The sequence below is a fragment of the Bos taurus genome, chromosome 8 (genome assembly GCF_002263795.3).
Source record: "Bos taurus isolate L1 Dominette 01449 registration number 42190680 breed Hereford chromosome 8, ARS-UCD2.0, whole genome shotgun sequence".
NCBI classification, from domain to species: domain Eukaryota; kingdom Metazoa; phylum Chordata; class Mammalia; order Artiodactyla; family Bovidae; genus Bos; species Bos taurus.
In genome coordinates, this window is record NC_037335.1 from 23,770,880 (window position 1) to 23,793,036 (window position 22,157).

The 22,157-nt window shown below is 40.3% G+C and overlaps 1 protein-coding gene across 2 annotated transcripts in view; it reads left to right on the top strand.

The window, feature by feature from the left end:
• The first annotated feature begins 13,740 nt into the window (after positions 1 to 13,740).
• Positions 13,741 to 22,157, top strand: part of MLLT3 (MLLT3 super elongation complex subunit) — a 288,090-nt gene continuing 279,673 nt past the window's right edge. Inside the window, exons 1-2 of one of the 2 annotated variants that reach the window (NM_001192549.2) lie at positions 13,741 to 13,992; positions 15,392 to 15,572. In NM_001192549.2, coding sequence (NP_001179478.1) covers positions 13,981 to 13,992; positions 15,392 to 15,572 — 193 coding nt within the window. In that variant the 5' untranslated portion in view covers positions 13,741 to 13,980. Of the gene's footprint in view, positions 13,993 to 14,215; positions 14,447 to 15,391; positions 15,573 to 22,157 lie in introns of those variants that run through there. The other variant, XM_005209892.5, reaches the window with a different exon arrangement.

Here is a 22,157-nt window from a genome sequence, read left to right on the forward strand (position 1 = left end):
AAAAATATAATTTTTTTTTAGGCTTAAAAGGCTTGAAGCCTGATTGGTCCTGCTGGACATAGCTTGCCCACCGTAGATTAACCACGTCTGTTCTAAACCAATAGTGGGATGCTAGGGATAAGACTCGGAGAAGGCAATGGCACCCCACTCCAGTACTCTTGCTTGGAAAATCCCATGGGTGGAGGAGCCTGGTGGGCTGCAGTCCATGGGGTCGCTAAGAGTAGGACACGACTGAGCGACTTCACTTTCACTTTCACTTTTCACTTTCATGCATTGGAGAAGGAAATGGCAACCCACTCCAGTGTTCTTGCCTGGAGAATCCCAGGGACGGGGGAGCCTGGTGGGCTGCCGTCTCTGGGGTCACAGAGTCGGACATGACTGAAGTGACTTAGCAGCAGCAGGGATAAGATTATCTTCACTGACACAGGAAAGGTCTGAAGCAGTAGGCCAGTTAAATAAATGAGCGAAATGCAGAAAGCAGAACTCTAGGTAACCAGAGGAGGACAACCCAGTCTAATGCGGCAGTCTACATTCAATGTCAACTGAGTTCCCATTCAAATAAGTGAGCCTTGGGTGACCAGATCTGACTTTTTTCCCCCAGGAGAAGCAGGGGATTAAAATTTTATGTAAAAATTTCCAATGGCTAATTGTTTTTCCCCTCCCCACTTCTGATATAATTCCCCAATCACGATTTTATTTTTTGAGAAAATATATTCTTTCCTGGGATTTCTTTGGAAAGAATGATGCTAAAGCTGAAACTCCAGTACTTTGGCCACCTCATGCGAAGAGTTGACTCATTGGAAAAGACTCTGATGCTGGGAGGGATTGGGGGCAAGAGGAGAAGGGGACGACAGAGGATGAAACGGCTGGATGGCATCGCTGACTCGATGGACGTGAGTCTCAGTGAACTCCAGGAGTTGGTGATGGACAGGGAGGCCTGGCGTGCTGCGATTCATGGGGTCGCAAACAGTCGGACACGACTAAGCGACTGATCTGATCTCATTATTTCCTGAAAAATGGATTTTAAGTGACTAGTAGATGATAATTATCATGATTCAAGCAAGATCTAATTTTTATTTTAGTTTTACTGTGCCTGTTTCACAGAATGAATACTTAGAAAACTGTGTGTTCACTGAAAGAAAAAAAAAAACTCAACATGAAAATTGACTTGGAGGTTTTAAAAAAAATACTGCTTTCCCCTTGGTTTAACAATTATCTGGGGGCCATCTTTATTTCTAGTTTAAACGAATTTTATACTATTAGTAATCAAAAGTTATTCTGATATTTTTTTTCTATTACTACAATAGAATAAGATGTCTCAAGTTTGTTATTTTTGGAAAGTCTGCCAATTGGAGGTAACTTCTTGATGTCAAAGAACTTCCTTTTTGAGAAATGTTCAGTTCAGTTTAGTCACTCAGTCACGTCCAACTCTTTGCAACCCCATGGACTGCAGCATGCCAGGCCTCCCTGTCCATCACCAACTCTTGGAGTTTACTCAAACTCATGTCCATTGAGTCCGTGATGCCATCCAACCATCTCATCCTCTATTGTTCCCTTCTCCTCCCGCCTTCAATCTTTCCCACCATCAGGGTCTTTTCCAATGAGTCAGTTCTTTGCTCAGGTGGCCAAAGTATTGGAGTTTCAGCTTCAGTATCAGTCCCTCCAATGAATATTCAGGACTGATCTCCTTTAGAATGGACTGGTTGGATCTGCTTGCAGTCCAAGGGACTCTCAAGAGTCTTCTCCAACACCACAGTTTAAAAGCATCAATTCTTTGGCACTCAGCTTTCTTTATGGTCCAACTCTCACATCCATATATGACTACTGGAAAAACCATAGCTTTGACTATACAGAACTTTGTTGGCAAAGTAATGTCTCTGCTTTTTGATATGCTGTCTAGGTTTCTCAAAGCTGTTCTTCCAAGGAGTAAAAGTCTTTTAATTTCATGGCTGCAGTCACCATCTGCAGTGATTTTGGAACCCCCCGAAATAAAATCTGTCAGTTTCCATTGTATCCCCATCTATTTGCCATGAAGTAATGGGGCCGGATGCCATGATCCTAGTTTTCTGAATGTTGAGCTTTAAGCCAACTTTTTCACTCTCCTTTTTCATTTTCATCAAGAAGCTCTTTAGTTCTTCTTCGTTTTCTGCCATAAGGGTGGTGTCATCTGCATATCTGAGATTATTGATATTTCTCCTGGCAATCTTGATTCCAGCTTGTGCTTCATCTAGTCCAGTGTTTCTTTCTCATGATGTACTCTGCATATAAGTTAAATAAGCAGGGTGACAATATACAGCCTTGATGTACTCCTTTTCCTATTTGGAAACAGTCTGTTGTTCCACGTCCAGTTCTAACTATTGTTTCTCAACCTGCATACAGATTTCTCAGGAGGCAGGTCAGGTGGTCTGGTATTCCCATCTCTTGAAGAACTTTCCACAGTTTGTTGTGATCCACACAGTCAAAGGCTTTGGCGTAGTCAATAAAGCAGAAGTAGATGTTTTTCTGGAACTCTTTTGCTTTTTTGATGATCCAACAGATGATCAACGGATCTGTACTTGGCTCAGAATTACTTATGCCCCCAGTTTTGCCAAGTGGGCTTGCTTATACCCAAGAATTCAACCACTCTATCTTTGACATTAGGGAGCAGTTTAGCCATCTAACATTTAGGTCAATACTTTTAAAAGAAAAAAAAATCTGCTAAGATTTATTTAATTCTGCTTTATAGAATTTTCCATGTATATTTACATGAGTTCAATGAAGTCTTGACTCCAAACATGTAAACTGAAATAATGAAGCCTTTGCAGTTACCTTCAGACCTGCTTTTTCAAGGTATCAACCCATGAAACACTAAGTAGCTTTTGAATATGACCAATTTTATCAAATACTAGAGTAGCAAGGAAAAGAGTGCAGTTAAAAACTGCTGCTATAATAAAACCAGGGCCAAGATTGTTTTAATTTATCCCAATAGTAAAAATGAAGTTTGGTGCACCTCAGCCTTGATGGCATTTGTTCATAGAGACAGAATCCTGTGTAGGGCTTCTGGAGAAACCTTGCTTCTCCATTCCCAAGTTTTTTTCAAATTCTAACTGTGCCCATGGTATGTTATTCATACTGTTTCTTATTTTTTTAACAAGTTGATTTAGTCCAGGAAATATATCATCTTGAAGAATTAAAAAATTAAATACTTGTAAATTTTTCAACATTGCCTTTTAGCAGATTTTCTTATTTATTTGCTTGTTTCCAAGTATTTCTTTCCTGTACCTTCTCTTTTTTCTCTTCCCTCTCTCCTTTAACCAACATTACTCCACCAACTTGCCTACCTGATTAAATTCTGTTTTAAAATTATTTATTTATTTGTTTTTGGTTACACTGGGTCTTCGTCGCTGCATGGGCTTTCTCCAGTTGCAGTGTGCGGGCTTTTCACCGCTGTGGCTTCTCTTGTTGCAGAGCACGGACTTTGGAGCACTTGGCCTTCAGTAGTTGTGGTACTCAGATTTAGTTCCCTGGGGCATGTGGGATCTTCTGGGACCAGGGATTAAACATGTGTCCCTGCATTGCCAGGTGTATTCTAAACCACTGGATGACCAGGGAAGCCCTTTCTGATTGAATTCTATTCTAAAACTGCAAAGCTTAATTCTGCGTGTGCTTTGTGTATAATAGGGAAAGTAAAGGTGTAAGTCGTTCAATTGTGTCTGACTCTTTGCTACCTCCTGGACTAGAGCTCGCCAGGCTCCTCTGCCCATGAAATTCTCCAGGCAGGAACACTGGAGTGGGTAGTCATTCCCTTCTCCAGGGGAATCTTCTCCATCCAGGGACTCAACCCAGGTCCCCTGAATTGCAGGCAGGTTCTTTGCTGTCTGAGCCACCAGAGAAGCCTTTGCATATAAGACATATACAATAAATATCTGTTTAAAAGAAGCTGTTAGGGAAACACTTTTCTAATGGAGTCCATCAACAGTTTTACAAATTGGTGGATCTAGGAGCAGAAGCAATGTCATCCACTTATATGGTAACTGTCACTTTTAATAGGGGGCTTCCCAGGAGGCGCTAGTGGTAAAGAACCCCCCACCAATGCAAAAGACATTAAGAGCCATGGGTTCCATCCTTGGGTTGGGAAGATCCCCTGGAGGAGGGCATGGCAACCCACTCCAGTATTCTTGCCTGGAGAATCCCATGGACAGAGGAGCCTGGCGGGCTACACAGTCCGTAGGATGGCAAAGAATCGGCATAATTGAAGCGACCTAGCCCACATCACACACTTTTAATAAGGATTAGAGGAGTCATAATTTCTTCCCAAGATAAAACAACAAAAATCAAAACCTTGAATGTCTGACATTGAAAACATTTGTACCAAGTTGGTGAGTCAAGGAAAACAAAGCGATTTGAGATATTTTATACTGTGGCCTGGAAATTTTACATCGTTTACCTGCTAAGTGCAAATGATCTTAGCCTTCAGGCTCTATGGAAGTTTTTGACTTGTAGGCCAATGTGTTGATCTTTAATCAAAATGTCTGGGGTATGGCAGGATCAGTACACAGCTGTGTGCATTTGTATAAGAGAATCAAAAGTCTTAACTGAAGGAAAAGAGATATGACATCTCTGAAGGATGATCCGGTGCCTTTTGTCTACAGAGAAACCACAGTTTGGGTAAGAACCACAGTATAACAACTAATTAATTGAGAAATTATATGGACTATATTATATGCAGTCATAGCTACTACATTGGGGTTTCTGAATCAAAATCAAAATCCATCTCTAAAATCTTTACCCTCAGAGTAGAGAAATTTTTTTACAGTAAATTTATCTTACTTATAGTACCCATACATTTTGTTCTGTGGTTTAGCTTGTTTTTTTTTTTTTTCCCCCTTAAAGTGATTTGTATTTATCTTGTTTATGTGTCCTTTATTTGGAGTCTGATTTTTTGTCTCCACTTGTTTCTCTCGATGACCTTCTTTGCTCCTGACTGACATTTTGAGGAAAGTGGTGTCTTTGTGTACTCTACTCTCTCTGAAGTTTGGAACGGAAACACAGAGGTCTCTGCCTTGCTTCTATTTTGTCTACTCTTACCCATTCCTCTCTCTGGTACATGGTTAACAATGACAACAAAAAATCCTCACTAGGATCCTGGCCCTGAGGGCCTGAAGAGTAATTTATTAATCTGCTATTTGTTCAAAACTGCTGTCCAGTCTTTAGACACTGCATAGCCTGTAATGGATCAAGAGAAGGTCCTATTCCTGATTCTGAGAAGTGCAAACCTGACAGGTGTCAGAGGTAGGTGACCTTTAAAGAAAATATTAACAGAGAACAAAAGTATTAGATGGTTTCTAAATGAGCCAAGGCTACTCACCCAGCTGCCCTTGAGCAATAAAAAAGGAAAGTCAGGGCATTATACACTGGGTCAGTGATAAAAGCCATGAAAAAAAAAAAATCTAAGTTAGACAATGCTGATATTGGCAGTCCTTGAATGCTATTAAACACACACACACTTCTTTTAGAGAAATGCTTAATGGTGCACAATTAAGCGATCTGTAGAACTGAATGACCTTTAAATTGCTGTAATCTCGTGAAGGAAACCTTTCACATACAGCATCTACTTTTGAAAGAACCTTCACATGAAAATATTGCCACTAATTCAGCAGGGCATGCCAGACTCATGTCCTGCATCTTGCTCCCTTTTGGAACCCTTCATTACTGGAGAAAAGCAAAGATCACCAAAGATGCTTACCTTAAACATTTTAGGCAACCAAAAGCCATCACAGTTTTATAATTCAAAAACAAGTTTGGTGGTGAGCTCAAAAGAAAGATTATAAAGGATCGAGTGCCCGCCCCCACCAAATCTGATCTTCTATTTTTTCTTTCAAACAAAATCCTTTTGATTACAATATTTTCTGTTTCCCCTACTTTTGTTCTTGTTTAGTTTTTTTTTTTTTTTTTGGGAAACAAAAAGACATGCTATTGAAAACTCTTATACTGAACTGTGAAATTAGTTTTGAATCTTGAGGATCATGTTCCCCCTAAAACTTATATTTTAAGAAAAAAAAAAAACCTACAGAAAATGTAGTGCAATGATCACTACAATTCATTTATATTCTCTCTTGCTCTCAACATATAATTGTGTATAACAATGGATTTATTATTTTCATTAATCTACTTGAGATTAAGTTATAAGGTAGATATCAGAATACTTTTCTAAACACTTCAGCATGTAGTTCCTAAGAACTAGGAGAGTCTTCTGTATAACCACAAAGTCATTAGCATATCCACTTAATTTAACCTTGATACCATATGTGTGTGTGTATGTTAGTAGTTCAGTCATGTCCAACTCTTTGCAACCTCATGGACTATACCCTGCCAGGCTCCTCTGTCCATGGGGATTCTCCAGGTAACAATACTGGAGTGGGTTGCCATTCTCTTCCCCATGGGATCTTCCCAACCTAGGGATTGAACCCAGGTATTCTGCATTGTAGGCAGATTCTTTACCATCTGAGCTAACAGGGAGGCCCTGCTACCATATATACACAGTACATATTCAAATTTCCCCAGTTGTTTCAGGAATTTCCTTAGACTGTTTTTTTGTTTATATGTTTGCTTTTGGATCTAGAATCTAGTTAACTATCAGGTATTGTATTTAGTTGTCATTTTTCTTTCGTTGCCTTTAGTCTGAAACATTTCCTCACTTTTTAAGGAGAGAAGTCAGCTATGATATTGATTTCTGAAGACTCCAGGCCAGTTATCTTGTAAAATATCCCACATGACTTGGATTTGTCTGATTTCTTCCTCACAGATGCAAACATTTTTGACAGGAATATGACATAGGTGATGCTGTATGCTTTTTATTAATCATATCAAGAGGCACATGTCAGATCATCTTCATTGGTTATGGTCACTTGGTTAAGTGATCTCCACCAGATTTCGCCATTGTTAAGACTCTTTTCTTCTTTTGTAATTAATATGTAATCTGTGGAATGATGCAATGAGGCATGATATCACTGTGAATAATATGTTCTCCAAAAATCTTTCACTCTTTATTTTTAACATATATTGATGAGTTTTGACTAAATCTATTACTGCATTGGTTGCTGCAAAATAATGATCTTTCAAAGTCTATCATTCCTTTTACATACATTAATTAGCTAGTATTTTTCTATGAGGAGACATTTTTCTGTTTATCTGCTTGCTAGTTTTCTCAAAGTATCAACTTATAGATTTGTTTTGAGACTCAAATTGTCCCAAATGGACCAATTGTAGGCTTAAAAATGAAATTTTGATTTGGAAGTACACTCGGTACCTGTTTGTGACCTTAGTAAATAATTTCAACCGTGTTTTCCTTCTTCCTTTACCTTTGTAAGGATTATTGCCAATGTCACGGCTAAATCTTTCTTTCTTATAGAGATATAAGTGAATAACAAAGATTTATTGTTAAGTGCTTAATAACATCTTTTATTATTTGTAACAACTTATCAACTCTAAGGCAACAATTATGAAATGACTTAAAATAAACGATGGTGTTAAAGGTATCCTATACTTGTAGCCTGATTTTTCAAAGGACGAAGAACAGTGGCTGACCTTCAATGGACAGCCAATAAAAGTTAATTGAATGCATTGAATTAATAATAAAACCAAAATGTCAAAGTGATGAAGCAGAAGCCAAAAGATTGAAATAATATATATTAAGGGTATAATTGTATAGAAATAAGTAAAGTCCTTTTTTATTCATCAGTGACTTTTATCTCCTTGTTGAAACTTGAAATTTCCACCACATTGCTACCACTACAGTTCAGAAGATAGTCCTTCCCAGAGAAAGACAAATATTGTATGTTATTTACATGTGGAATCAAAAGAATAGAATGAATGAATATAACAAAAGCAGACTCACATATAAAAAACAAACTAGCGGTTACCAGTAAGGAGAGGAATGGGGAAGGGGCAATATAGGGTAGGAGATTAAAGAGCACAGACTACTATATGTAAAATAAATAAGATACAAGAATATATTGCATAGTATAGAAAATATAGCTAATATTTTATAATAACTTTAAATGCAGTTTAACCTATAAAAACATTGAACACTATGTTGTACACCTGAAACCAATATAATATTGTAAATAAATGATATTTTATTTAAAAAAAAAGATCATCCTTCCCTATCTTTCCCTTATTTGATTTCATGAAGAATACATACTGCTGCTGCTGCTGCTGCTAAGTCTCTTCAGTCGTGTCCGACTCTGTGAGACCCCATAGATGGCAGCCCACCAGGCTCCCCCATCCCTGGGATTCTCCAGGCAAGAATACTGGAGTGGGTTGCCATTTCCTTCTCCAGTGTATGAAAGTGAAAAGTCAAAGTGAAGTCGCTCAGTCGTATCTGACTCTTAGCGACCCCATGGACTGCAGCCTACCAGGCTCCTCCATCCATGGATTTTCCAGGCAAGAGTACTGGAGTGGGGTGCCATTGCCTTCTCCGAGAATACATACTAGAACTGTATAAATAATAATAGTCCCTAGGAGTTCTTTTGATTCACCACACTGGTAAATGAGTAGTCTTTCTTTGCTATCGATTTCTGTTCCTTCCTAGACCAAAAAGGAATAAAATAAAATAAAATAGACTTATTTTGCCAAATAAGTCTATCTCTGGGATAACAAATTGCTCATAAAAATTAGAAAGTGGGGTCCAAAAGAGGTCTTTGGACTTTGGACAAAGCGCTAAAGATAGGAAATATGGACTTCTCTATGAGAAAACTATGAATGGAAACTGACAAATAGAGGCAGTCATGCACATTTTGTACAATTAAAAAAAAAATCTGACTCTAACATAAATTTACATTAACAAAAAAGCCACACACGTAAATTGTGTCACTGTAGATTATCTACAAAGTGGATAATATGCTCATGGATTATTCAGACTGTAAATAGTTTAACTCAATCAGGATACTTGATCCTACCAGAAAGTAGTAAATCACTCACTTCTCAGAGGCTTAGTATTATTTTCAAACCACTCTCAAGTCATTTAGTACAAGGAAGGGAGTGATTTCTTCTTCCTAAATTTCTTTTGCACTTTTGATTGAAGTTTTACCTGTTGACATTAGTTCATAGGCCCAATATTTCTCCATTTTATCAAATAAGGCCAAATACAGTTTATGATTTTAGGTTGTTTTAACAACTCCATTTCTATTGTAATATATGAATGGGAGAGGTGAAATCATATATAAAAACAGAATTTGCACTGAAAATCAAGGAGGTTAAATCATTCTTTAAAGAAAGATAGGAAATTGTGCAGTGGCCTTTGAAATGATGCCAGAGACACGTAGAGCAAAATGGTCTACTTTTTAGATAGCTTGTTTTATAGCAAGCAGATTCAATTTAACATGTATTTTACCTATAAATATTCTACTGGGATCCTTGTATATATTAGGAAGACATTTTCATTCAAACTATATCTACTGCCCTCCAATATTTATCTTGTTTCATTTGTAGGTCTTATATAACATCTTTGATTAATTTTCAGGCCTTGAGGTGCTATTTATTAAATTAGGGACACAGCCCACTAAATTAATAAATTATTATTGTGGAGGCACTCTTATATTCTGAATGTATAAGTACACTGCTTAAATTACTCTCAGGGAATAATTTACACATGAAGAGGCTCTGGTGGTTAAAATGGCTTTGTGTGTTTCTTATCTCTGGACTAGGTGCTTAAGTGGGTATCAAAGCAATTGTTTTTTCAAAGTGGTAATGATTTGTATTATTCAGGAGTTCCCAATACACTATTCTAGAGCTGTGAATTAAATGTAATGTTAAAAAATAACATTTTGACTAAAAATTTCCATAAAAAATGGAGATTGTTTTAAATGAGAAAATATGCTCATGATCTTGAAAGGCTTTGTAAGCTTTTCTTTGACTGTGAGTTTTTTTTTTTTTTTCCTTAAAAGAGCTGCAATAAGGTGAACATAGAAAACACTTCAGATCAAAGAAAAAGAAATTAACTTGGCTGCTGTTGCAAAAAAAGATGCTATTCCCCTCCTACCTTACTGAAAGGTGGAATAAGGACAATGCTCCTGGGATTCTAATCTTGTTTCACTCTTTTTCCTATCCTTGGCATGTTTGAGTCACATTTGCATGCTGCTTGCTTATGTGTGACACACGTCTCTATCCCAAATTTAGGCATTATAAAATTTAAAACAGAGATAAGGTTTTGATAAAGTATCTCCCTTGGGTCATAGACTCTGAGACAGCGGGAACCCTGTCATTCTTATATTCTTAGAGCCTAGGTCTGTGCCTGGCACTGGAATGGGAGAAATATCATTTTGGTGAATGAACATACAGGTGAAGTATATAGAAAAAGTGCACTATTATAGAAAAAAATCCCTAATTATTCTGAATCTAATATTTGCAAGATGTTTGGTTATGTGTATCTCATCATCTATTTTTTCCCCATGCATTATTCTTCCTTTCCCCCCAAAATCCAGACAGCAAAGAATGAGCAAGGGTTAATTTTAATTGATCTAATTATTGGAGTTTATACATCAATAATCTTTCACAATTAAGTAAAATTGTATTAAAAAGCAACACCTTAATTACTCTTTAAAGAAGTTATGAGGTGCTAGAACATCCAAACTGGCCTCAGCTTCTAAACGAAACAAATCAATTGCAAATAAAAGGACTGGAACCAGAAGATGATGCAGGGAAGTAGCCATGGTGGTGGCAGTGATCCAGTAGTGAAGATCCATCCTGGACATATTCCTCTTTTATTCTCCATCAAGTATTTTATTTGATATGATGATGTCAATTGCTTTTCTTTTCCGCTCCTCAAAAACTAACTCAATGGTGGTTCACACTCTGCCAAGCCCTGCAGTATGAATTTTGGTAAGATAATTGTTTCTTTCGATAAACAAATGGTTTTATCCCTCATCACTTTCGTTTAATTTTGGGGAGGGGGTGGTATTTAGAACTGAAAAAAATTGGTTGAAAAACTTATTTGCAAAATACTTTCTATAATTACACTGTCAAGGACCCAAAGGGTTGTTTCACATTTGTACCTCACCTGAAGTGCAAAGAGCTTCAGATATGCTGAATACAAAATTAACCTGTTGTTAATCCTGTTTTGAATCCTTTTAATTAATAGACAGTTTCTAGAATAGGCTATAAGCAATATATTGGCATAAATTGAAAGACTGGCATAAATTCCTTTGCTCAAAAGTAGAATCTGGAGTATTCAGGGTTGTATTTTCTTTTCTTTCTTTTCCCCCATCCTGAGTTTTTCTTGTTGTTGCAAAGAGGTCACATAAGGACGTCCGTGGAAGGGCTCCGTGCGCCATCTACTGACGGAATCTATATTTCCAGGGTCCGGAGAAAGAATTACTCTTAAGGTTTTTAAAGAAAGCATTCTTTGAGAAAGGAGAAATAATGGTAAAAGATCCTCTCTGACTCTATGGCTTAGATGACTCCTGGAATAAATCTGAATTCTGCAAGCACGTAATTCAGAAAGGAGACATCAGTCCCTCAGCGCAGTATGAATCATAGAGAGAATCCCAAGACAGCCCTGATGGCTTTGGAAGAAGTTAGCCAAACCCCGAAGTCAACTCAAGCGAAGAATGGATTATTATTTTTCACCCGTGTGCTAAGCTAGACTCCCTGCCTAATGGTTGTGCTTTATAGGAAACGGCTTTATTAATGGCACATCCAAATAGCCATCAGTTTTCTATCTTATTATTCCAAAGGACTTCTTTCCAATTTGATTATTTTATTTAACAATTTAATAATGCATAGCAAGTAGGTCCACCCTTCACTTAGATCCTAACACACAGTTTGTTTGGGTGCATGTCAACTTAGTTCTTATATACAAAAACAGACACAACCACACATATGCCTGCAAGATGACATGCATCAGTGTACATGTAGGTCAGTTGAGAATCTAAATTCTTGGACTTGGATTAAAATGTTTCTATCCGCAACGGTTTTCTCCATTATTTCACTAGGTCCAGTTATTTTACTAGGTCCAGTAAAATGGTGGGAGGAATTGGGATCCACCGGTAAAAGCTTTCTTGGTTGTAAGTGGGAGAGAGCAGAGTATCAGTTTTAGGGGTTCAAGCCACTCAAGTTGGAGGCTTGCAGTGGAAATTAAAATTGGCCCGAAGCGGTCCGATCTAATTCTGGTTATCGTCATGTGAGCAGCTGGAAGGACTGACAAATTAACATCGAGGATCCCCGATGTCCCAGCTAACTCCTTTTCCCTATATCGCTCTCTTTAATCCAAGGGCCCAGACAACTTGCTTTCGTGGTTTTAAGAAAGAAAAAAATGAAAAGAAGAAAGCAATATAGTTGAGCCGAAAACATAAAAGAGAGGCAAGTAAAGAGGGAAGACAGGGAGAAGAGAGTGAAACCAGGGGAAAGATTCAGAAAGAAGTTGGGAGGTAGGAAAAAGGGGAGAAAAGAAAGAAGATAAAGGGAGCAAAAAAAGGAATGAGGGCTAGGAAGATGCAACGATCCTTCTATAACGAACCGAAGTTACACCCATCTTTCACTTTCAAATCAATCGTCTAGATCTTATCCGCTTCCTTTGTAAAGGTTGTCTGTGTTGCTAAAGGAAGCTAGTCAGTCCTTCTACCCCGCCCCACGCGTGTCTGCGCTGTTCTACCTCGGCCACCGAGACCAAGTAAAATCCGAGTGGAAACCTTTGTAGAAGCGCGACTCTGGGAACACTCCTGCGACTGGTTATCACCCGGGAGCCTAACAGGATTAATACCCAGAGATGGATTACGTTAGCTGTCACCAATACGCCTAAAGATTATAATCCAATTTATGCACATTACAGTCAGTATTAACTTTATCTGCTATTTTAAGACTCCCAGTTGCCCCCCGCGTCCTTAGGGGACAATTTTTCACGTTCTGATGCAACCCAGCAGGCTGTCAGGAGTGGGACCCTTCCCCAAAATACAACTCCCAGCCTGGTCCCGGAAGGTCCGCACCCAGCACTCCCAGGTATCTAGCGATTCACCTGGGCACCGCTTTGTGGTGCCTCCCGTTTGTGGATTACCAACGCAGGAGGCGTTCCCTGGGAAGGAAATAGCCTTCTTATTTCTTGCTCTTGTTCATTTCATTTTAAAATTTTCGGTAGCGGTAGCAGAAGGGCGGGGTGAGAGGATGGGAAAGGGGGCCAGGGAATCATTGCCGGTTATAAAACTGAGCGATTGCTTTTAGATGCTGTTTGAAAGGGTGGCATTTCTCTCGCTCTGTCTTTAAATAAGTTTGTTTGGGTGTGAGTTCTTGCCTTTTCAGCACAAAACCATAAAAAAGACGTGGTGGAAAGTAAAAGAAACCCCTTCCCTTCCCGGAGCGTGCTAACTAACGCCAAAGACTTAATTTAACACCCTTTCTCCGGCGGCTGGGGGCTCTAAGCAGTGGCTACATTCCAGCAGTTTTAATCCGTTTTTTATTGTAGGGAGAGAGCAGTTTACACAGAGACTGGGATGGCTCCCCAGCTGGCCCCTCTCCCCACTCCAGCGCCCCCTCCCCGCCCCCCTCCCCACCCCCCAGCAGGAACCTGTTACTTTAAGCGAGGCGTTCCAGTGTGGCCGTGCTGGCAGCCCGGGTTTCGGGAGGTGGCCGGTGATTGGCTCTTTCGAGCTCCCCCTGGCTCGCTCGCTCGGCCTCCCCGCGCGCTCCGCCCCGCCCGCGCGCCCTCCCTCCGCCCCGTGAGGCTCGGAGCCCCGGTGTCAGGCGCCACGGCGCATGCTCCGGAATCTCATCCTCTGGCCCTGGAGCTGCTGCTGCTGCTGCTGCTTTTGCTTTTGGGGCTGAGTTTAATAAGCGAGCGAGCGAGCGAGCAAGCGATCGCGGGGGGAAAAAGGCAGAGAATGTCCGCCATCTACCCTCCGCTCCTGGGCGCGCTCTCATTCATAGCAGCCTCTTCATGAATTACAGCTGAGGGGGGCGGGGGAGGGGGGGTACCACACAACACCCCAGCAAACCTCCGGGCCCCCAGGCATGGCTAGCTCGGTAAGTACCTGCAAAAATAATAATAAAAGACTCCCCCCCCGCCCCCGCGCCTTTCCTCCCTCGCCCTGCGCCGCCACCGCAGCCCAGACAGCGCCAGCGCTCAGCGGTTCCAATTAGAGAAAGGTTGGTACGGCTTGCAGGGAGCTGCTGCCTCTCCCTCAGTCTCCGTTCCCCTCCCTCTCACCCCCCTCCCCGGCGCGCGCGCACACACACACACTCACACACTAACACACACTCGCCCCTCCACCCCCCGCGCCTCCCTCCCTCCTCGCCTCTTTGCAATCGCAAGAAGCGCACTCTCGCTCACACGCGCGCACTCACACACACACACACACACACACACACGGTGGAAGGAGGCGAATAATAACTCAGCCATATTTCAGCCGCCGCCGCCGCCGGGAGCCGCGGGCACAGTCGGGGGACGCGGCGAGCAGCCTCGCCGGCCGCTACGATGGTGCGTTCTCCGCGGCGCGCGAGTGTGAGCCGGAGTGAGCGGGCTGACAGCCGCTGGGCCGCACGCAACTTTGCCCCCGCGCCGGGCTGTGCGCAGTCGGGGCTCCGCGGCTGTCCGCCCGCCGCCCTGCCTTTCTGAATTTCATTTTTGGGGGGAGGTGGGAGGTACTTTGGGGCCACTTTGGTTCTTGGAAGTGTGTTGCGGGGGCTTTCTTAGGCTGGTCTCGCCGATCGCGTGGGGCTTTTCGATGGGGGTGCGGGGTGCAGTAGTTATGGACGCCTCGGCGTGTTTTCCTGCGGGCGTGTGTGCGTGTGTGTGTGACGACGTCTCATTTTTGTTGTGCACAAACCCCGTGGTAAGAACACGGGAGTTTGTGCCCATCGGCAGAGGCAGCTTGTAGTTTCCATTCCGCCTGGCACAGCGCTCCACACGCACGCACACACACACGTACACAAAGACTTCCTCGGCGTGTGTCTGTCGCCGCAGCACTTTCGGGGTGGGGGCTTGCGAGAACCCCCTTCGGGTGTCCTAGCTACCTCCCCTCCCACGGCGGGCAACCGCCCCGGCATCGCCTCCTAATTGTCTCTAATTTGTTTCCGATGCATTCGTTGTCGTGCTTGTAGTGGCTGAGTGTGCTGGCTTCTCTTAACCCCCCCGCCCCGACCACCGGACCCCCTTCCCAATCGGGGGTAACATTCCGTTACAATCCCGGCCTGTATGGATGCGGGCCCGGGGGTGCCGGGGGCCGGGCAGGCCGGATAGGCTGCATTTGGGGGTGTGGGGTGTGCGCGCCCACGCGCGTGAAACGTGGATGCAGAGGGCACTGCCGTTTCCTTTTATGTGCGTTTCAAGAAGGAGGAAAAAAAAAATGTCAGGCGCAATGTTCAGTGTCGAACGGTCGCCTTCCTGTTGTTCACGGCTGTCTCTCCTCCCCCCTGCCCGCAGTGTGCCGTGCAGGTGAAGCTGGAGCTGGGGCACCGCGCCCAGGTGAGGAAAAAACCCACCGTGGAGGGCTTCACCCACGACTGGATGGTGTTCGTGCGCGGTCCGGAGCACAGTAACATACAGCACTTTGTGGAGAAAGTCGTCTTCCACTTGCACGAAAGCTTTCCTAGGCCAAAAAGAGGTAGGGCTCGAATACAAAAGGAGCTTGATAAAAAATGTCTTTGCTGGCGGTGGAAACAATCGCTTGGTCCGGGCGGTCCCCCTGCCCCTCTCCCCGCCCCCCGCGTCGCGCTCGCCGGCGTAGCTCGGGACCGGGGTGCGCGGCGCCGCGCTGGCCAGGTCCCCGCTCCCGCCCGCGCGCGCGCCACTTCGGCTCCTTGAAAGTCACCGCAGAGAAAGGACCGTCAGGTGTCGAGTGTTTATTCATCCCAAGCCAGCTCTCACCGGTCCTCTGGGGTTAGCCGCGGGTTCTGCGGGGAAACTGCAATTAGTTGCTGGGTTTGGAGGCGTGGGGAGTGGGGCTGGAGGGAATAAACAGCTTGCGCTTTTTTTTTTAAACCTAGAGAAATTGAGATTTACCTGTGTTGTTAGCAGAGGATGCATGGGATGTAGTTATTGTTCCGTCTTGAGAAGTCGCCTGTCTTTAGGATCCTCTCTGCCTTCCTCCTTGTGTGAAGCGTTAGGTGCCAGCTGTCACAGACTTTTCTTTTTTGTGGGTTATCCACCCCGACCTCCCACCGCCAGGATTTTATGTTCAGTTGGGAGTGGGGGGAGCAGGGCGCCTTAGCCCCCCGATGGCAGTTGATTGCTCATTCGATTTTGAGCCACGTTCATAAGTGTTTGCCCGATGTGATCTGCAGGGGAGAGGGTCCCTGCCAGAGGTCGAAGCTAAGTTTCAGAGGAATGGCGTTGTCTTGCCTTCTTCAGTCTTCCCTCACCTTGGTTTTTAGCAGCCTTGGTGTCTGGTTTGCATAATTCTGCTCAGCCTCTGAGGCCTCAAAACATTTTCCATAAAGGACAGTTTTGGAAAAAAGAGGAACGGAGTGTTATTTTACAAGACATATAAAGAGGGTTTGAGAAATCCCAATTTCTGGTCCCTTCAGTCTCTGGAAAGCTACTGACCTGTTGTTTTAGTTGGATTAGTGGAGGTAATACAGTAAGGTGCTTTGTTTGTGATCAGGTTTATTTATCTAAGTGGACACAATGGTTAGCAGTTATCTTCCATTTGATCCGTAATCTTTATTGGCATCTAGAACTCCTGCAGTTTCTTAGCTTAACATCATAATAAATCCATTCTGCTTAGAGTTACGGGTGGAAATTATTGAACATTCAAGGGCTTGAATAAAGAAAGGAGAAATGTGTGCCTTAGAGGTGGCAGAGGTTTGTGTTGACGCTTATTTTTGTTTCCAGAGCTCCTGTAATGGGTCTTAGGAGTGTATGTTTTGCCTATAATGGTTTGTTTTACAGCTGCTCTTGAAAACTCCAACAGTTGAATTTGATGGGCTTTGCTGGTTGGTTAATAAATGAGTCCAGCTTCTTACAGAGGGGTAGGGATATGCATGGCCTATTGGAAATAACATTTAGATTTTGTTAGCACTTTGTATCAGAAGATAGCCAGAGATAGTATACTTAATTTTTCCTCTGAACTGTGATGAAGATGAGTATTGTCAAGTTTCTGTCCCTCTCTGAGGTTGGGTCTGATGTTTCTTGGGATCTTGTTTTTTGTTTTCCATCTGTCCATAGAGCCACAGCAGAGGAGTTTAAACAAAAGAAACCACCTTCTAAGATCCTTGCTTGGTACACACTGTTAGGACTACTTGACTGTCTGTTCACTTCCAGGTGAAACACCCTTAACAACAACAACAAAAAAGCAATATTTATTGTATTAGGAAAACTAAGCCAGTTGGCCGAAGATGTAGCTCTTAAGATAACTTTGTTTAGGCTGCTTAACAATCCACAAATTGGTATTATGAAATTAGAGGTGATCAACCTCTCTACATTTCACCACTGTTTCTCTGCTTCAGTGGGTGTGTGTGGTGATGTCTCCTTTTATTTCCCATACTTAATGATTTTCTGTCCAGCCTGAGGGGACATGAGAGTGCTGCCTGCACAGCCCACACCTGGGAGTTTTGTTGCTAGGTGTGGTAAGTGGTTTGATAACACCAAGGTCTTCTCAGACCTCTCTAGTGAGAGATGTATGCTTGTTGGTAGGGTTCTTCAATTTTTATTCTCAATTGTGGAGTTTCTTGATGTAGTCTATAAGCCATTGTTTCAAAATGTTTATTTTTGGATTTTTATTTGTATGTGTGCTTCCCATGATGTGACAAGTCCTGGGAAAAATGCCAGCTTACATAGCCCAGGAGAGACCTTGTCATACTGTAATTACACATGATTCAGATTGCAAGAGAAGGTTTCTCTGTTCATTGGGAATAGTTAGTTGTAAATTCAAGTAACACCAAACATGCCACTTAATCCTGGGGACTTATTTTTTGGCTTATGAGGTCTTTTGAAATGATAAGAATAAATCCAGAATAAGAATGCCAGGCATTTCTAAGTCTACTTCTGTACCTTTTAAAGTGTTATATATTTGATATTATAGATCTATAAATAAGGGGATTGAAAATGGAAGAAACTGCAAATGGCTTTGTGAGAAATCTGAGTTACAAGAAATGCATGCTGTAAACTGTAAATGGCTATTAATAATACCAGTTTCAGTCACTTCCAAAATGTATGGTAGTTGATAAACAGAAGTGGACTTAGATCTGAGGATGAACTGCTCAAGCCATTAAGATGAATGAGTTCTTAGTTTCATAAATCTTTGGTTTGGAAAAGCAAATTGATTTTCATGTTGATTTCCTTTATTCTATAGTAATATTATGAGAACTTATAGGGGAAAAAATTACAGTAAATTCAACTTGTTGCCCATTGAGAAGTACATATGCCATTTCAAAACTGAACTAATTGGACTTGAATTGATAAGGTTTTACTCTGTCCTAAAGACAGTTTCATTTAAAACTACTAGCACAAAATCCTAGAAAGGAGATTTTGATAAAATAGTGCAGCCTGGAATATCCATTAGCCATTTACAGAATAGGCATGTCAAACTATAATGCATTTTAAAACAATCTGCTTGCAAAAAAAGACTATATCTTATTTATTACTAGCACAGATTTATAATAGTCTGGTATGACTGAAATGAATAGTCACATTCAAAACATTTCATTTAAAATATTAATGTTTTCATTTTCAGTATGATGTGAATTTGAGTGAACTTTCTTTTCAATTACTGCCATCCTTACTATTGCAATCTGTTCCATTGACATTTACGATATGAAATCTGTTGCTTATTATTTTATGTAAGCTAATTTGGCCACTGGTATGATTTGATAGCTTATTATTTGCAGCCTTAGTCCTTTGAGTGGGCAGATAAAGCGCAGTAAATCTGTACTTGTAACTTTCCTTTAAGTGTTTGAGCCCGGTTTTACTGTGTAGTTCTGATTTGTGTTAGTCTTCCGAAATAGTTTGAATAACTTTTTATCAGGGTATCTAAAATTTAAGGGCTTACTAGTTGAAAATATTGTGTGCACCTGGTGCATTTTGTCTCCTGAGATATTTAAAAGGTTTATAGAAGAAAAAAAAAGTGGGTGACTATACTGATACAGTCAGTGAGTGTTACGAGATTTGTGTAGAATTCTGTATGGAATTAAGATGACCAGTGAGAACAGTTTTACAGCTTGACATTTTGAAGCAACACAAAGTATAATTTACCAAAGCGCATTTAAAAAGCTGAATTGCTAGAGGAAATCTCGTGCTGTTAGTAAGAATATAAATTGGGCACGGACATTTTGGAGGACATTTGGCAAAATCTATTAAGATTTTAAATGTTTATGCACATCGACCCAGCAATTTTACTTCTAGGAATTTTCCAACAGATATGGCTTCACAACTCCACAGAGTTACAGCATTTTTTTGGACTGTATTTGGATAGCAAACATTTGGAAGCAATCCATAGAAGGGACCTCAGTGGGGTACAGTTAGATCTTGGTGATCTATTTAAAAAAGAGGGTAAATCTATTTGTAGATGCAGGAAGATCTTTAAGAGATGTTAGGTGAAATAAGATAATCAACGTAATCCCATTTAAAAAATGTGCTTATACAGATAAAAAGTATATGTATGTATGTGGATAAAATAAATTCTGGATGAATGAACATCAAACTCTTACTAATAGTTTTCTTAAGTGGATGCTATGGTCTTGGTGGCGATGAGAGGTTTTTTTTTTTGGTAGTGTTTGATTTTTTTAAAGATAAATGTTAATTCTTTACATTTAAAGCCTTCAAATGAGCACTCATTACTTTTTAAGACAAAACAACGAAAGTAAATACTACTGCCTTTTGGACATGGATTACCATGTAGTTCTCTAAAAGTGCTCTTGAACTTTCTTGGGTAGATGTTGTTGACCAGTGGTGAGGAGGAATTAGATTTACGAATTTTTATGTAAATTGTATGTATTAATATTGCCTGTATTTGAAATTAACCAGAAATGGTTTAAACAAATTACTTACTAATTTATGAATAACAATCATCAGCCCATTAGATGAGTGTATAGATACTATTTTAATGAAAAATTATCTTCTAAAACAAAAAGAAAAGTGAGAGGAGTAGCATCATTTTATTTGTGTTTGTATGCAGTCTCTTAAATGTTTTGCTTGATAGAAGACAACTGGATCTGCTTCTGTCTTCTGTATCTGGTCTGTGGTGTTACCACTCATCATGTAGCCTTTGGAAAACTCTGCTGTACACTTATGAGAGAACAAGGGTGAAATGGCAAATGACGTCCTGGAGTTGTTATAAAAATAGTTTTAATTTTGCCAGTTCCTGGAAAAGGTTATGGGCATCCTGGGATCCGCAGACTTATACTCGGTGAACCTCTGATATAAAATAATCACAATACTACCTAACACAGATAAACAGCTCTGTTAAGATGTGGAAGGTGATTTTCCTTGTAACCACTATCATTGTTGCTAATAAAAATACTTATTTAGTGGAATGAGAAAGGGTAAAATTTCCAAGGTATTTGCACGGTTAAATTCCAGTGTAACAATTATCTAACACATTTTTTTTTTTCTGAGAAGGAAAATCCAAATTTGGTTTTACTGACTATATTTTATAGTTAACATTGTTGTCCGTTTTATGATGCAGAAGCCTTTTATATCTATTATTTTGGGTAACCCTCTGTAGAAGTACCTTTGGGAGGTAGACAGAGCTGGGAGATCAGTCAGTTTTATAATTTTTCTTTAAAGATTTTTTTTGTTCCTTCTCTTGGCTCTTTGAAGTTTCCTTCTAATGGTCTTCCATGGACCAACCTGAGCCCTTTAGCTCTTTTCCTGATCATCTAATACAATGATACCCAGTACTTAACACAGCTTTTACAGTTCTAAGATGTGGAACTTTTTGGTGTCTTTTTTTTTTTTTTAATCTCTTAGTGACTTAAGTCTTCAAAAGAGAACTTGGAAAAGTTTAGATACTTGGGAACGGGGGAAATGTTAAACACAATTATAGCAGTTATGTAATTAAGCAAGGACTCAATATATTACTGAACTTACTGGACTTTAATCTTTATTGGCCAGATTTCAGGATATTTTTGATCTCTAAAACAATGTTTCACACTGTCCCAATAGAAATAATACAGAATTCTGTAGTTTTTTTTTCCCTCCACTTTTGTGTTTTCACTTCTCAACGAAGCTACTAATATGTAGGAGAGATTCTCTTGTCTCAGTGATACAAATTTATATTCTTTTAAAACATTTTGTGTGTGTGGCCAGAATCTCTTTACTTCATTCTCTTCCTCATAACAGCTATTTTAATCCATTAATCTTGTTTTCTCTTATATTTTGTGGTTCTCATTATTTTGTAGTGCTATATTTGCTTTTGGGAGTATGATTTGTCTGAAAAGAGTTTTTGGGTAAATAATTTCCCATAGATGATGTTACAGGTAATTGACAAGTTTTTGTTATGTTATCATAGAAAGTGTGATACCTTACATTACACAGTGAGACATTACATTGCACAATTTTACAGTTTAGCCTTTATGAAGAATGCATATATTAATTTTTATATACAAATTAAAATTGTATTTTCTAACTTATACATATATGTTCACTGTAGAAAAATCAAACCATAGAAATATCAAGAAAGGAGTTACTTGAAAATTCTTCATAGATAACCATAATTAATATTTTGGTAGGCATCTTTTTATAATTATGTTTATATTTGTATACACACAAAGACTAACTTTAAATTATAATTTATTCAGCAAGTGGTTTTCGGAGCTCTTATCATGTGCCTAGAGTATTTCTAGAAGTTGGGGATAAAACACAGATGAGCATTCTTGCCCTCATGGTATGTGGTGGGATATCATTTTAAAGCTGAATTCGATGGTATCACATTAAATATAGATTTATTTATTTGAAAATTTATATTCTCATTTCTAATTTGTTATAAATAATGCTCTGATGAACATCCTTGACATTCATTTTTATGGTTTTTCCAATAATTTCCTTATGTATATAGATTTTACATTTTGACATTCATTACCAAACTTCCCTTCAAAAAGATTGTACCAGTTTATACTTCCTTAGGAGTTGGGAGACTGCCCATTTCCCCACATGGCTGCCAGTACTAGGGATTAAAAGGTTTTTTTAATCTTTGCCAATCTGCTGCATGAACTGATACCTCATTTTTATTTGCATTTATTTGATTAGTAGT